The sequence below is a fragment of the Gasterosteus aculeatus genome, chromosome 4 (assembly GCF_964276395.1).
Source record: "Gasterosteus aculeatus chromosome 4, fGasAcu3.hap1.1, whole genome shotgun sequence".
NCBI lineage: Eukaryota > Metazoa > Chordata > Actinopteri > Perciformes > Gasterosteidae > Gasterosteus > Gasterosteus aculeatus.
Genome location: NC_135691.1, coordinates 32,387,107 through 32,403,362, shown reverse-complemented (window position 1 = coordinate 32,403,362; position 16,256 = coordinate 32,387,107). Strand labels below are relative to the sequence as shown.

Sequence of the window (16,256 nt, the reverse complement as noted above, 5' to 3'; positions counted from 1 at the left end):
ATTGAAAACGTTGAGGATTTAAGATTGAAAAAAAAAACACATGAAATCAGACACTCTTTATTCATGAATTAAATACATTTTGTCATCAAAGTAATTTTGACCCAAAACATTATTTAAAATCACCTCTCAACTCATCAAGAAAGCGCCTGAAAGATGTTGAAATCAGATACTAAAAACATAACACAGTACATTCACATACTAAACGGATCCCTCAGTAAAAAATGTAATGTTATTTTAAGAATATTCTTTTAACAACATGCTCAACAACAGAATCCACGCTTTCTATCACTTCCGACCCTCTGTACTCATCAGATGCATTTTGACACTTTTTTAGCAACAGATAAAGTTAAATACACAATGTAGCATTTTGAATGAAGCGTTCACACCCTCTCAGCCCCAGTACCAAGTGTTCAGATCATTAAAAGCTTGGTACTCCTTGTGGTTTTGTAAGTATCTACATGTTTTACAGGCGATTTCTCTTCCAAACAGAGCGCCTTTAACTTTAAACGCGCTTCTCCAGTTGAAGAATCGCATGTACTCGGTGTGATTTTGGTCAAGGTAAAGTAGCCGCTCTGCCAACTCCTTTGGAGAAGGAAAGTCATCGACATGAATGAAAGACTCAGCTGGGGCGTGGCCCTCATACACGTGTCTTGGCGGGCCCATAACTACCGGAACACTTCCCCAAGTCAAAGGATTAAAGAACTTCTCTGTGATGTAATCTCTGTGGAAGGAGTTCTCAAAGGAGAGGTAGAATTTACAAGCAGAAATCATTTTTACAAAGTCTTCATTACCAATAGGTTTTTGAAAGGCTCTCCCATAAGCATGAATCGTTACGTGTTTCTTCAGTTCATTGTAGTACTGAACTCTCTTCATATTCGGGCTCCAGTTGCTCACAATCCAACACACCAACTTGTCCTTTGCTGGCAATTTGAAACTCTCCTCTGCAGAGGTCACGGGATACAGATACCCATAAGGCACTGGGATACTTGAATCACGCCGATAGTTGCATGTCAAGTTGAAAAGCTCATTCAGTCCAGTGATTTTACCTGAGTTGGTGGGCGACTCCATATTTGACCAAACCCATTTCTGAAAAACGGGGCGTGGCCCTTTGGGCATGTTTTCTAAACTTCCATGTATATCCCTGTGGTGGAAGACCACCCCGTGGGCCTTATGGTAAAGTTCCCTGTTATCTGTTAAGTGGCATCTTGTGAAATTGAAAATGTCGCAGTTGAGTTCAAATTTGAAGCCAAACGGCCACATCCAGACCAGCACAACTGTGTCGGGCTCAGCGTCCACTGCTGCCGCCTGGAGCTTCTCGGTCGGACCTGAATGTGTTTTATTGAGGAGCTCTGTGGAGTTGCTGGGGATTGAGTCATGGCTCTGTGCTCTCTCAGCACACAGGAAGGCAGGACAAAACTGACCAACTTTTCCAAAATCGGGGTAGGCGACGTCAGCCTTGTACGAGATGAAAAGGAAGATGAAGCAAAACGCCAAAAGGCTGCCGAAGAGAATTGGACGCTGAGGAGTCCACTGGGAGGCTGAACAGGACATGGCTCACCTTCAGAGACAGAACAGATGCAGCAATTTTAGACACAACATTTGAGTGGACAATGTGTTGAGTTGTCTGTCATTTCAAAAGGTGTTTTCGAAGTGTTATATTTGCCAATCTTTTAAAGTTTATCCCAAAATACACAAAACATATCCGACAAAACCACAAACAATTGTCTTCCACCCCAGTGGACATACTTACATAGTGACATACTTTCATCTAGCAGACCAACTGAAAGTTCACCGTCACTGATCTCAGAAACGGATGTGGTCAAATGGAGTACACTGTGTGCACATATACATATATTCATTTATTATTTATTTAAATAATTTTTTACCTTACTATTTCTATCTTACTTATTACTGCTGCTGCTCTTGTTTTGTACGATGTATCTTGTGTGCACTGTTCACTTTGCTACTGCAATCCTGGCATTATCCCCATTGTGGGACTATTAAAGGAATATTTTACGTTATCAAACTCTTGCTCCCACCCTTAATTGTAGTGAAATATTCATTTTCACTTAATTTTTCATTTTAAAAGTAAAAATGTATCAACTCTTATATAGATATAATCTTACAAAAGACAAATGGGTTAGTTTTTACCTTCTATGCTCTTAGTTCACTAGAATGTGGAAAACACCAAATATATATGTCAGCCTGAATGTATGGGTGAGTGTAATGTGTTTCTGGTTTGTGGTGACTAGTGTGCTGCAGTATAAAAAGAGGAAGCTGCTGACCTTTGGCAGCGGCAGGAACAATGAGATGGGGGCGGAGGAACCGAACGAACCGAACGGGGCTACAATGGATGGAAGCAGACGAGAGCCCGCCATCGCCACCGAGAGTCGCAGTTGTTGGATGATCGATACTCACAATTCCTGAGCTAAGGGACGGTTGCCACGACGTCACACCAAGCCCTCTACAGTCTACACTGAACACAGTACGGCCGGATTGACTGCAAATGGACCCCAGCTGTCTCACAGCTCGTGACTGGACTTTCCTGTTGGACGTTTAACTTATTGGAAGACTGCTTTTAAAATATAAATTACCTTTAACGTCTTAATATAAGAATGAAAGTATTTTTTTATACATATCTCTCTTGTGGTACTCCTGTGTCCTGGGCATTCCAAATTTAAGGAGGGGCCGTACGGCTGACATACATACATACACACAGTGAACAGTGAATATATACACACAGTCAAGGCTTTAGTGGAGGGTCAACGCACGTAAACGGGGTTTACGCACCTCTGGAATTTTGCAAATAGCGTTTCCGCACTTCTAAATAGCATTTACCCTCCTTGAAGTGCCGTTTATGCACCTCAAGTTCCCCGCGCTTTGCAGATCAGCCCGCCTGTTCGGATGGATTCATTAATTACGTTGACTTCTGGAGCTTTCTCTTAATGGTTAAGGAACCGTGTGAATTTTCATGTTCACACGGTTCAGCTGTAACCGCTGTAACACAACCTGGGCCTGTTTCCTTGTTCTTTTGTCCCCCCCTCCACCCCCTTCATTTTTTGAGGCCTACACATACCTTTCTTTACTGTTTTCTTGAAATGTAATAAACTCCATTCTACAAACTGTTATTCACTGTCATTGATTGTATATGACTTAAACTGAACATAATGCAATATAGGACAGGACAGCCTTACAGAGTCTTTGTGTTGCGTTACTGAGCATAGCGTTGCATCGCGTCAAGGTCGTTTACAAACCTCTAATTTTACCACAACTGCACACAGTGAATTCTGAGAAATGCGTTGGTATAAGTCAGAGACCCAAGACCCTTCCAGACTGGTTCGTTTGTGTTTTTAAATATATATGAATGCATTTCTTGCACTGCACTGTTTATGGACATTTTCAAGGCGTAAGCACTTTAAATGCTTCACAAAATGTCTCTTGGAACGTTTCCGAACTCAACTGATCACTGTAAAAATGTCTACCAGCCTCAGAATTAACATAAAAAGCTACATTTGATTGCAATTCATCTTTTTTTTTTAATCAAACTTGTTTAGATTAAAATAGTCATTGTAGACCTCTTACTGTGCTCTTGGTCTCTGCTGAGCCTCAGGTGGAGGAGTTTAAAGAAGAAGAAGGAGGGATCCTCTGTTCGACTGATGGCACGAGTAAAAATAGATTAATTAAACATCCTGGCTAGACAAACTGGATGAAGATGTATGGTTAAAAAGCTAGTTCCACTGTTGCTTCGACTAAGTGAAACAGAATGGGGGACGTTGGAGGTTGACAGGAAATTATCTTGAATGTGTGGGTTTGAGGTTGACCGTAAGGAACCAATAGCAGTGTTTGAACTTGTCACCTGACTATCGTGCTTTTAAGTGATCAAGACAAGCTGCAGGCAAACTTGCAAGGAGAAGGTGAGAGTGATGAGGCTGATGAACGAGGATGAGAATGAGGATGAGGACAGTGAGGGTGAAATTGCTGCGACGGGTATTACCAGTAAAAGATAAAATGCAATGATAATTGCAAATAACAAGAAAATGCAATAAAAAATGATACTATGCTTAGGACATTTGCTTGTTTTTTAGTTCCTCTTCTACATGCAACAAAAGGGGCCAAGAGACTGCAGTGGAAAAAGAGCATCCTTGCAGTCCCGCAATGGAAAGGTAGTCTCCCAAAGGCCACAGAAACCAAGTCTCCATCTGAATACTTGGAGCCTGCTCCAGACCAGGCTAAAAGCCAGGCTAAGATTAATCCTGCAGTATCATGTGTTCAATCAGCTGCTGCTCCAACATGCATTACTTGTCACTATATCTGTCACGAGTTTGATTTTAAACCCTACTATTGCAGTTGTTTAGATCAGTGGTCCCCAACCTCTTTTCCCTCAAGTCCCATTCACCAGTGTTTCTTCCTGCACTATGATGCCCATTTCTGAACCACGTTTTGATGAAGAAGCATTGATATTGAGACGTGCTTTCAGACGTAAGAGGGTCTTTCGGGACAGATCACTGCACTTTTTTGCAAGCGGCATGTTTTTATATGCCAAAACTGTAAATAAAGGCACTATTTGCCATACCGTCAGAAGTGTGTGTTTGGCACTGAAGTCCTTGGCACTTGCCATAATCACAATTGGAGCCTGGAGGGGTCACTGTAGCCTCTTCTTTTGGACGGGACATCTACATGCATGTCCTTCAATTGACTTCATTTTTTGGAGGAATGTTATGACTAGGGTCATATGTGTATAGTGGGTTTTGGTTTTCCTTTTGTGTCTTTCTGGTTTCCCTTTCCTTCATTCAAATAGGGATGTGCCACAACCATGCGCGGATTAGTGGACGGTCTCCTACCCGTCCTGTGATCGGCTGCAGTACCTGCATATAAGGGAAGCCAAGATGGCGTCCGAGGCAGAGCAGGCCAGAGTGGGGAGAACAGCAGCAGCAGCTCACCTGTGTTATATTGTGAAGCCTGATAAGAAGTATGCCGTTTTTCTTTTGAGTTGGTTTTCTCCTGTTTTAAAGTAGATAGGTAGGTAAGACTGGTGTCCTTATTTTTCTCCTTTGTTTTGGTAGGTCAGCGTCTTATTTTTAGCTAGGATCGTTTTTTGGTTTGTTTATTATATTGGGGATGGGCAACGGCACAGCCGTGCGTTTTTCTACCCCAACATACATGGTTTACTCAACCTAGCTCTTTTGTTCAATAAATATATCCCCTATATAACGCAAAGTGTTTGTGGCTACTTGGGAGACGGGGAAGATTGGGGCCTATCCATGTTGCACCTTAGGCACCCCTAGACTGGGGTGTAACAAGGAAGTTTCCAATCGACATACTTGATGCACATCTTTGTGTCTTTAGTATGCACTTTTAGCTAATCACAAATAAAGCACAGTAAATTGATAGTTGTGTGTTTATTTTGCTCGCTTATGTTATTACAAGGTGGCATAAATAGCTGTATAAAATTATCCTGAAACATTTTGTTTGTTTTACTAAAGAATAGAAAAACATAAAAAATAAACACAACGCAGAACCATGCTCTTGAAAACAACTATTTAACACATTTATCCCACTCTTATCAAATCCTGCACCATACTTAATGGCAGTTTGCAGGAGTGTTTTAAAAGATTCATGACTTTGATGTGGCCTACTTGGAATGTGATGGTGTCCGTGCGAGCACTGACATACATAGTAATACTATAGTATAGTTCAAATAAAGGCACAATTACATGACCGTTGTGTAATTGTACTGCTGCCATCAAGGTAAAAGACTAAAGACCCAATTAACTGGCTCATTGACACGAGTGCAGGCTGATGCGGTTTGCAGTGAGGATCTCTCCATCACCTGACTCGGCCCCCGGCCTTTGTCTCTGAGGCTCTTCAGGTGTGGCCCTTGAAATTGACAGATGTCGTAGAGCCTGCGTGGCTTCACGTGCATCATACTGGAAAGGTATTTTAAATGTATGGGCATGGTAAAAGGATGTTACAATGTACTGCACAGGCTGTATTGAAACAAATTAAGCTATTACCTGAGGTCGTGTGAGAGACCGTTCCAATGGGATGTTTAAGTTTTATCAATCATTTAATCAAAAACCACAAGAAAATGATTAACGTTTGCCTCACTTTACCTGCATGATACGATACCACTAACGAAGCAAGCACACGGTATCTATGTAGTTAGCAGTGAGGTCTCCTTGGAGACACTTAAACATCACAGTTTCCAACTTGAGCACACATGCACGCAGAAAGTGAGGCTTCATGTCAACACAGCAGCTCTCCATGTTCTTTAATAAAAGACTGCGACACTAACGACATGAAAAAGTGCTGCTGCATTTTAAATCGTTTTGACAAAATACAAAATCAACTTTCCTGTGTCGCTCGTGACAGTCTCCTCCCCTCAGTGTTTAATGGTGGAAGCAGACACCGAGCGCCCATTCAATCCACCAATAGAAACTCCTGGTTCATTCAGCGTCGTAAGCCCCACCCATTACATCAATTTTTTTGTTACACCTTTATAGGATCATAAACCATTAAAAAATATTAAGAGCTTTTGTGTTACTTACTAAAATGTAATGTTATCAAATGTTTCTAAGACTATTCTTTGAACAACAACACAACTTTCTATCACTCCCGACCCTCTGTACTCGGATCAGGAACCGTTTAGCACTGGCCTCTGAAAAACCCTAAACAATAACCGTTCCTACACCTAACACACCTGTCAACCGCTTTTTAAAAATCTGATTGACAGGTTGATAATCATTGTAAAACACGCCTGATAAGACAGCTCTCGCCACTATAGCAATAAGTACAAAGGGCAAGACATAAAAGATTATAACACACACATACATATATATATATATATATATATATATATATAATCACCCCACAAAAAAGTATAGAGTATACGTTACAAAAAAGAAGAAAACTATTGGGGTTAGTCCATTGCTTCTCTTTGGTCTGGTTTGAAAGACAAGGGACATATTGACCAAAAAAACAAATCATAGTATATAACAGTTTGCATTTCGTGTTGGACACAGCTTTTGAGAAATGCATCGAGTAGTTAATGTTAATGTTTAGTGCCTTTAATTACAGTACCTGAACTCTATCCACCTCGTTGTATTATTGATATCGCAACCATGGCAAAGAATGTAAAAAGCATTTTAAATAAAACCAATGAAAAAACATTGAAAAGAGCTTTTGTGTTACTTACTAAAATGTAATGTAATTTTTTTCTAAGAACATTCTTTGAACAACATGCACAACAGAACTCACCCTTACTATCACTTCTGACCCTCTGTCTCTATTTGGACACTTTATTAGCAACAAATAAAGTTAAATACACAGTGTAATATTTTGAATGAAGCGTTCACACCCTCTCAGCCCCAGTACCAAGTGTTCAGATCATTAAAAGCTTGGTACTCCTTGTGGTTTTGTAAGTATCTACATGTTTTACAGGCGATTTCTCTTCCAAACAGAGCGCCTTTAACTTTAAACGTGCTTCTCCAGTTGAAGAACCGCATGTACTCAGTTTGATTTTGGTCAAGGTAAAGTAGCCGCTCTGCCAACTCCTTTGGAGAAGGAAAGTCATCGACATGAATGAAAGACTCAGCTGGGGCGTGGCCCTCATACGTGTGTCTTGGCGGGCCCATAACTACCGGAACACTTCCCCAAGTCAAAGGATTAAAGAACTTCTCTGTGATGTAATCTCTGTGGAAGGAGTTCTCAAAGGAGAGGTAGAATTTACAAGGAGAAATTATTTTTACAAAGTCTTCATTACCAATAGGTTTTTGAAAGGCTCTCCCATAAGCATGAATCGTTACGTGTTTCTTCAGTTCATTGTAGTACTGAACTCTCTTCAAATCTGGGCTCCAGTTGCTCACAATCCAACACACCAACTTGCCCTTTGCTGGCAATTTGAAACTCTCCTCTGCAGGGGTCACGGGATACAGATACCCATAAGGCACTGGGATACTTGAATCACGCCGATAGTTGCATGTCAAGTTGAAAAGCTCATTCAGTCCAGTGATTTTACCTGAGTTGGTGGGCGACTCCATATTTGACCAAACCCATTTCTGAAAAACGGGGCGTGGCCCTTTGGGCATGTTTTCTAAACTTCCATGTATATCCCTGTGGTGGAAGACCACCCCGTGGGCCTTATGGTAAAGTTCCTTGTCATCTGTTAAGTGGCATCTTGTGAAATTGAAAATGTCGCAGTTGAGTTCAAATTTGAAGCCAAACGGCCACATCCAGACCAACACAACTGTGTCGGGCTCAGCGTCCACTGCTGCCGCCTGGAGCTTCTCGGTCGGACCTGAATGTGTTTTATTGAGGAGCTTTGTGGAGTTGCTGGGGATTGAGTCATGGCTCTGTGCTCTCTCTGCACACAGGAGGGCAGGACAAAACTGACCAACTCTTCCAAAATCGGGGTAGGTGATGTCGGCCTTGTACGAGATGAAAAGGAAGATGAAGCAAAACGCCAAAAGGAGGAGAAAAGGACGCCGAGGAGTCCACTGGGAGGCTGAACTGGACATGGCTCACCTTCAGAGACAGAACAGATGCAGCAATTGTAGACACAACAATTGAATGGACAATGTGTTGAGTTGACTCATTTGTGAAGAACACGTTCAAAAGGTGTTTTTGATGTGTTGTATATCTCCCCAAATACACTAAATGTATCTGACAAAACAATAAACAGTTGACATACTTTAATCTGGCACAGGGGTCTCCAACCACCGGGCCATTTGGTGCCGGGCCACATGTTGAGAGTGGATAAGTGTTTGTAAGTGTATCTGTTCAGGAGGAGGCGATCAATCAGCGATCATTTAACTGACTCGGTACTGAATCTCGTTCAGTAAAATGAATAAATCTTTTTTCAAGTAATTCGTTAATTTCAACGGGGGGCGGTGTTGCTCAACATTTCATGGCCAATTCCCTGGACTAAATACGTCCAATGCAAACACGTATCATTTCCTCATGTAGGTTAGTGCATGTAAACCAGCAGATACTAATTTAAAAGAAACGCATGCATTAAAATAACGTATCATGACAGTTTGGATGATTTGAAATAGTAATTTATTATCACACTGGCATTGAATTATCACTGCAAACAATTACACTGCACTAAACCGTAAGTATAAATGTAAAGTGAGTCCTTGTGACGAATCGTTCACGAACGACACATTACTATTGTCCATTCCTCAAGGTGCACGGCAGTTGCGCGCACCGGAAGACGGACCTCAGATCTAGCAGACCAACTGCGTGTGGCACGTCATCGTTTGCCGCAGCGGCGGCTGGTCCATAGAAGGCCACTGGGCGCGGCCCTCTATGGACCCCCGCCGCCGCTGAGTCACACCAAACTCACCTCTGACCCTTACTGTACTCAAGTATTCAATTTAAAAGTTAAAATGTATCATCAACTCTAATTGAGATATAACCTTAAAAAAAATGGGTTGGTTTGTTTGTATTTTTAAATATATATATATGAATACATTTCATTGGATCATCTACACTATTTATGGATATTTTGAAGGCGTAAGAACTTTCAACTTTCTTCATAAAATGTCTCTTGTAACTGTCAAAAACTAAACTGATGACTGTAAAAATGTTTACTAGCCTCAAAATAAACATAAAAAATACCTTTTTTTAATTACAATTCATCTTGTTTTTAATCGAACATGTGTAGATTCAAATAGTGATTGTAAGCCTCTTACTGTGCTGTTGGTCTCTGCTGAGCATCAAGTGGAGGAGTGTGAAGAAGAAGAAGTGATCCTCTGTTCGACTTACGGCACGAGTGTCAAGAGGATGGTGCACAAGGTGTTGACGTATGTATTGTTAAACAAATGAAAATGAATCATTACACAACGGGGAACACCCACGTTAGAGAAACCGATGAAAAGATACGGGTCTGTATTATTTGCGATACGTGAGTGTGTTTGTGGAAGGGAGGAAGTTGATTGAATTTATGTTCAAAGTCCAGCATGATATATTTCATGCATAATGTCTCGAGAAGCAAAGTTATGAATAACTGATTTGCATTGACCAGGTTGCGTGTTAGCACCTAAATGAGTAGTGGGAGAGCATACATCCTCAAACAATGTCTTATAAAAAAAAAAAGATGCTTTTAAATATGTATGTGATGCACTAGTTTTATAATACATTTGTTTTAAAACAAACATGACCCCTTCCCTTTAGCCAACCTAACATTGCAAGTATTTTTTTAAGAGCCAGATTCACACCTTGCTACCTTGCTTAGTATTAAGAAGAGTTCAATTGAAACTCAATAAAGAGTCAGGAATAATGCTCCATTAGTGTGAAGGTTCTAGGTATCCAACAATAGTTAAATTAGCACCGTGGTGTGAACCCATATGAACCTATATGAAGGAAAACACGTGTGACCAGCGAGTCATATTAAAATGTATACATTTGAAACGTTGAGGATTTAAGATAAAGAAAAAAAATACATGAAATCAGACACTTATTCATGAATTAAATGCATTTTGTCATCAAAGTAGTTACGTGTTTCTTCAGTTCATTGTAGAACAGAACTCTCTTCATATTTGGGCTCCAGTTGCTCTCAATCCAACACACCAACTTGCCCTTTGCTGGCAATTTGAAACTCTCCTCTGCAGAGGTCACGGGATACAGATACCCATAAGGCACTGGGATACTTGAATCACGCCGATAGTTGCATGTCAAGTTGAAAAGCTCATTCAGTCCAGTGATTTTACCTGAGTTGGTTGTGTTTTGTCTGACAAAAACGTAAACGGTTGACATATTTTAATCTAGCACATGGGGTCTCCAACCACCGGGCAATGGACCGGTACCACGGGCCGTCTGGTGCAACTGTATCTGTTCAGGAGGAGGCGCTTCATATAGCATGGAGTCACGTGTGACTGATGACACCACTACTTTATAAAGGGGATGTTCTCTCTCTCTCTCTCTCTCTCTCTGTATCTGACTCTCTTTCTCTCTGAGCAGCATGTGTGCACTGTTCTGCAAAAAACAATGACACATCTGTTTGTCCCTTAGAATTATTATTTCCCTGTGCAGGTAGACAAAAGGAGTAAGCCTACTTGTTAACAGCACACCACAGAAAGAATGATTATTTTTTAATTGTTTTGTCATTTGATCTTTTTTACTGGAAAATGTTTTATTTAGAAAATTAACCGGATTAAATTACGCGTGCTCGTCTCTTTGACATATTTCCCTAAGCGTCACCACGCGTTGTTTTTCTCTTCACGTGTTCATTGTCCGCTCCTCAACGCGCGCGGCAGTTGCGCCCACCGACGGACGGAGAGCGCGCGCCCCACTTTGGCCGGTTATTTCCATGTGTTTATCCACCGGACCTTCAAGAACGGCCCGCGGAATATTTCGGGACCTCAGCTCTAGCAGACCAACTACGGGTGGCACGTCATCGTTTTCGAAAGCGAGTGTAGGGTCCATAGAAGGCCACTGGGCGCGGCCCTCTATGGACCCCCGCCGCCGCTGAGTCACACCAAACTCACCTCTGACCCTTACTGTACTCAAGTATTCATTTTAAAAGTTAAAATGTATCAACTCAAATTGAGATATAACCTTATAAAAAATGGGTTGGTTTGTTTGTATTTTTAATTATATATAAGAATACATTTCATTGGATCATCTACACTATTTATGGATATTTTGAAAGCGTAAGACTTTCAACTTTCTTCATAAAATGTCTCTTGCAGCCTTCAAAAACTAAACTGATCCCTGTAAAAATGTTTACTAGCCTCAAAATGAACATACAAAATATATATTTTTATTACAATTCATCTTGTTTTTAATCGAACATGTGTAGATTCAAATAGTGATTGTAAGGCTCTTACTGTGCTGTTGGTCTCTGCTGAGCATCAAGTGGAGGAGTGTGAAGAAGAAGAAGTGATCCTCTGTTCAACTTACGGCACGAGTGTCAAGAGAATGTAGAAGTATGTGTGGCTAAACAAATGAAAATGAATCATTACACAACGGGGAACACCCACGTTAGAGAAACCGATGAAAAGATAAGGGTCTGTATTATTTGGGATACATGAGTGAGTTTGTGGAATGGAGGAAGTTGATTGAATTTATGTTCAAAGTCCAGCATGATATATTTCATGCATAATGTCTCGAGAAGCAAAGTTATGAATAACTGATTTGCATTGACCAGGTTGCGTGTTAGCACCTAAATGAGTAGTGGGAGAGCATACATCCTCAAACAATGTCTTATAAAAAAAAAAGATGCTTTTAAATATGTATGTGATGCACTAGTTTTATAATACATTTGTTTTAAAACAAACATGACCCCTTCCCTTTAGCCAACCTAACATTGCAAGTATTTTTTTAAGAGCCAGATTCACACCTTACAGCGTTAATAAGGGACATAACACATTTGAACAAACAAGTGTTGAGAAAAACTAACCCTGCTGTCACAGGGAACTCTAGGTGAGGACTCGGACGCAGAGTTAAGGTTCAGTAGAAGTTTTTATTGTCCAACAAAAACCGCAGGGACGACTCTGGAAACGTAAAACTTCTCCGAAGAGAGAGAAATGCTCCAGCAAAACTGAGCGGATTAGGAAACAAAAGAAAAAGCCAAACTCTCGCTTATCGAGGAAATAACAAGAAGTCAATCTATTGAAGACACAAAACAAAACGTGAGGAGCTGTAGAACTATAAAAGGCTCACAATCATCTATGGAGATCTCAAGGTTGCTTCGCGAGAGAATAAACTGTGACCTGGGCATGACTCCGCATGACGCGGGTGTGCACGGCAAAAGGACATGACACACTGGCACAGGACAAGGGGAGACGCAGACTATAAGTACACATGAGGGAAGTGTGGGAACAGGGGGACACGATCAGGAATCAGGGAAGACAATCAGACTGGTAACACATGAGGAGGGGCCACAAACCTGAAACGAGAGGAGGGTTGATTATCAAAAGTCACAAAACAACCATTGAGACGGGACAGAAGCCCAACTTGACCTACAGGTGTGACACCTGCTGCTTAGTATTAAGAAGAGTTCGAATGAAACTCAATGAAGAGTCAGGAATAAAGCTACATTAGTAGGTTCTAGGTATCCAACTGTAGTTAAATTAGCACCGTGTTTAGTTTCTGATTTCATGTATTTTTTTTAATCTCCTTCTTAGATCCTCAACGTTTTAAACAAATACGTTTTAATATGACAGTCTGAACACACGTGTGCCGTCCTCTTTGTTTCCCTTCATATAGGTTTATATGGGTCCACACCACAGTGCTAATTCAACTATTTTTGAACAGTTTTCCCAACACTTGTGATTGTGATTGTTAACAATATAAGTGTTATGTCACGGTGTGGTTTTATTTCCTGTCTTATTTTGTAGTTTTCTGCCTCTTGTCTCCCTGGGTAACTTCACTTCCTGCCTTGTCCTGTCATCCCCTGTGATTGTCTGATTGTTTCAAACAGTGTCCAATCACCTGCACCTGCCTAGTGTATTTAAGCCGTGTGTGACACTTGTCGCGTCATTGTTGATTGTTGGATGTTCCTAGTTCCTGGCTGCCTTATTGCCCTTCCCCTTGGCCTTTTTACTTTTTGCCCTTTGACTATTAAAGTCTTGTTTTCTCAAAGTCTGCGTTTGAGTGCTGCTTTCCCCGCATCCTGTCATGTTACAACACTTGCAACTTTAGGTTAGCTAAAAGGAAAGGGCCATGTTTGTTTTAAAGCACATTTATTACAAAACTGGAGCTTTACATAAATATTTTAAAACAATTTAAAAAAACTACATTGCCTTTTGGTGTTTTGCTTCATCTTCCTTTTCATCTCGTACAAGGCCGACATCACCTACCCCGATTTTGGAAGAGTTGGTCAGTTTTGTCCTGCCTTCCTGTGTGCAGAGAGAGCACAGAGCCATGACTCAATCCCCAGCAACTCCACAGAGCTCCTCAATAAAACACATTCAGGTCCGACCGAGAAGCTCCAGGCGGCAATGGACGCTGAGCCCGACACAGTTGTGCTGGTCTGGATGTGGCCGTTTGGCTTCAAATTTGAACTCAACTGCGATATTTTCAATTTCACAAGATGCCACTTAACAGATAACAGGGAACTTTACCATAAGGCCCACGGGGTGGTCTTCCACCACAGGGATATACATGGAAGTTTAGAAAACATGCCCAAAGGGCCACGCCCCGTTTTTCAGAAATGGGTTTGGTCAAATATGGAGTCGCCCACCAACTCAGGTAAAATCACTGGACTGAATGAGCTTTTCAACTTGACATGCAACTATCGGCGTGATTCAAGTATCCCAGTGCCTTATGGGTATCTGTATCCCGTGACCTTTGCAGAGGAGAGTTTCAAATTGCCAGCAAAGGACAAGTTGGTGTGTTGGATTGTGAGCAACTGGAGCCCGAATATGAAGAGAGTTCCGTACTAAATTTGGCTTCAAATTTGAACTCAACTGCGACATTTTCAATTTCACAAGATGCCACTTAACAGATAACAAGGAACTTTACCATAAGGCCCACGGGGTGGTCCTCCACCACAGGGATATACATGGAAGTTTAGAATATGAAGAGAGTTCAGTACTACAATTAACTGAAGAAACACATAACAATTCATGCTTATGGGAGAGCCTTTCAAAAACCTATTGGTGATGAAGACTTTGTAAAAATTATTTCTGCTTGTAAATTCTACCTCTCCTTTGAGAACTCCTTCCACAGAGACTACATCACAGAGAAGTTCTTTAATCCTTTGACTTGGGGAAGTGTTCCGATAGTTATGGGCCCGCCAAGACACGTGTATGAGGGCCACGCCCCAGCTGAGTCTTTCATTCATGTCGATGACTTTCCTTCTCCAAAGGAGTTGGCAGAGCGGCTACTTTACTTGACCAAAATCAAACTGAGTACATGCGATTCTTTAACTGGAGAAGCACGTTCAAAGTTAAACCGTCTCTGTTTGGAAGAGAAATTGCTTGCAAAACATGTAAATACTTACAAAACCACAAGGAGTACCAAGCTTTTAATGATCTGAACACTTGGTACTGGGGCTGAGAGGGTGTGAACGTTGCAATGTTGTATTTTTTCCCTTGTCCTAATGTGTTTATCTGCTTTTCTCAAACCAGACCAAAGAGAAGCGATGGACTAACCCAATGGTTTTCTTCTTTTTTGTAGTATTTATTTTTGTGGGGTGATATATATCAGGTACTGTAGTTAAAGGCACTAAACATTAACATCAACTACTAAATGCATTTCTCAAAAGTTGTGTCCATCAGTAGACACAACTAGAGCTAAACAGTTATGTACTATGTTTTTTTGGTTAATATGTTGTATTTTCAGTGGTTTTCTTCATTTTTATAATGTACTTTTTCCTTTTTTTGGGGATATATATATTTTTTGTTTTTCCTCTCCTTGTTCTTTGTCCTTATTGCTAATGTGACAAAACCATTTGCCCCCCCTGGAAGAAATAAAAGGCCTAAATACTGGTCCTAATTTTTAACTGTCTTCATTGCAAATGCATGAATGTTTTTTGTTTTTCATCAAGAAGTGTTGATGTAGAGAAAGAGTTTTATTAATTTTATCAGGCGTTAGGGAACCAACATCTTCTGAGCACGTCTCCTTACGTTTGGAAAGTTCTCCTCCTTGAGAGAGCGTAAGAATCCAGCAGTGATCCTGAGTTAAAATGCTCTGCCAGTACGCATCACACTGCAGGTCAGTGAGTTCCAGCTGAACATCACTGGGTGCATTATCCACACTACCAATCGCTCTCCCCCTCCGAGAATGGCTTACTGTTTTAGCAATTTTGTGTGATATCACAAAGCTGGTCGTGGTTGCTTTTTTTTTTTAATCCTCAACTTGTAATAGCTCAATGTTTATTGTTCATACTTTGGGTTCGGCCTGCAAATGCGACCTGAGCGCGTCGCATACAGTGAGTTACCCACTGTGACCTCGGTAGGAGAGTGAGCTGCAGGCCTCCGCTGCTCACTGGTGGATCGCTGAGGTGTTGCTGGAGCCAGTTGAGGTGTATCCGGCGTGGAGGGGGGACTGTCCAGTGCAGCTGGGTTGGCATATTGACACCCGGAACACCTTGTTTGCTGAACTCAAGCTTAAATGGCATGTGGAGGAATCTGTAGCGCCTGAAAGACGTACTAAATGTGGTCAGCATTAATGACTTGTGGCCGAGCTGTATTTGCCACCTCTTGACCTGTTGTGCCACCCACTGGAGTTTGGCTGAATTGCGTCAACAGTGGTAGCTGTTTGGGGCTGGGCTAGAGCGTTATTACTCTCCTCAATCATTTTATATA

The 16,256-nt window shown here is 41.3% G+C and overlaps 3 protein-coding genes across 7 annotated transcripts; 1 reads left to right on the top strand and 2 right to left on the bottom strand.

The window, feature by feature from the left end:
- Positions 1 to 44: 44 nt before the first annotated feature.
- Positions 45 to 9,774, bottom strand: LOC120818526 (4-galactosyl-N-acetylglucosaminide 3-alpha-L-fucosyltransferase 9-like). 4 transcript variants are annotated; one of them, XM_078100360.1, is made up of 2 exons: positions 9,696 to 9,774; positions 45 to 1,558 (listed from the first exon to the last, which is right to left on the bottom strand). In XM_078100360.1, exon 2 carries the CDS (start codon positions 1,549 to 1,551, stop codon positions 391 to 393), a length of 1,161 nt encoding a protein of 386 aa, XP_077956486.1. In that variant the 5' UTR covers positions 1,552 to 1,558; positions 9,696 to 9,774; the 3' UTR covers positions 45 to 390. The 4 variants fall into 4 exon arrangements, with proteins under 4 accessions (XP_077956486.1, XP_040031595.2, XP_040031596.2 ...); XM_040175661.2 differs by lacking the exon at positions 9,696 to 9,774 and adding an exon at positions 3,576 to 3,769; XM_040175662.2 differs by lacking the exon at positions 9,696 to 9,774 and adding an exon at positions 3,583 to 3,769.
- On the bottom strand, positions 6,257 to 11,905 carry LOC144406104 (4-galactosyl-N-acetylglucosaminide 3-alpha-L-fucosyltransferase 9-like). Of its 2 annotated transcripts, none has more exons than XM_078100362.1 (2): positions 11,832 to 11,905; positions 6,257 to 8,523 (listed from the first exon to the last, which is right to left on the bottom strand). In XM_078100362.1, exon 2 carries the CDS (start codon positions 8,514 to 8,516, stop codon positions 7,362 to 7,364), a length of 1,155 nt encoding a protein of 384 aa, XP_077956488.1. In that variant the 5' UTR covers positions 8,517 to 8,523; positions 11,832 to 11,905; the 3' UTR covers positions 6,257 to 7,361. The 2 variants fall into 2 exon arrangements, with proteins under 2 accessions (XP_077956488.1, XP_077956487.1); XM_078100361.1 differs by lacking the exon at positions 11,832 to 11,905 and adding an exon at positions 9,696 to 9,788.
- Positions 11,906 to 13,751: 1,846 nt separating this feature from the next.
- On the top strand, positions 13,752 to 14,390 carry LOC144406287 (4-galactosyl-N-acetylglucosaminide 3-alpha-L-fucosyltransferase 9-like; the record flags this gene model as incomplete). The annotated part of the gene is made up of 1 exon (XM_078101979.1): positions 13,752 to 14,390. A coding segment is annotated over one exon (639 nt), but the record flags the coding sequence as incomplete, so codon positions are not given.
- Between the last annotated feature and the right edge of the window lie 1,866 nt (positions 14,391 to 16,256).

What these genes read in the sequence shown, in the direction of transcription:
- LOC120818526 (XM_078100360.1), bottom strand. Translation starts at nt 1,551, where the DNA reads ATGTCCTGTTCAGCCTCCCAGTGGACTCCTCAGCGTCCAATTCTCTTC.
- LOC144406104 (XM_078100362.1), bottom strand. Translation starts at nt 8,516, where the DNA reads ATGTCCAGTTCAGCCTCCCAGTGGACTCCTCGGCGTCCTTTTCTCCTC.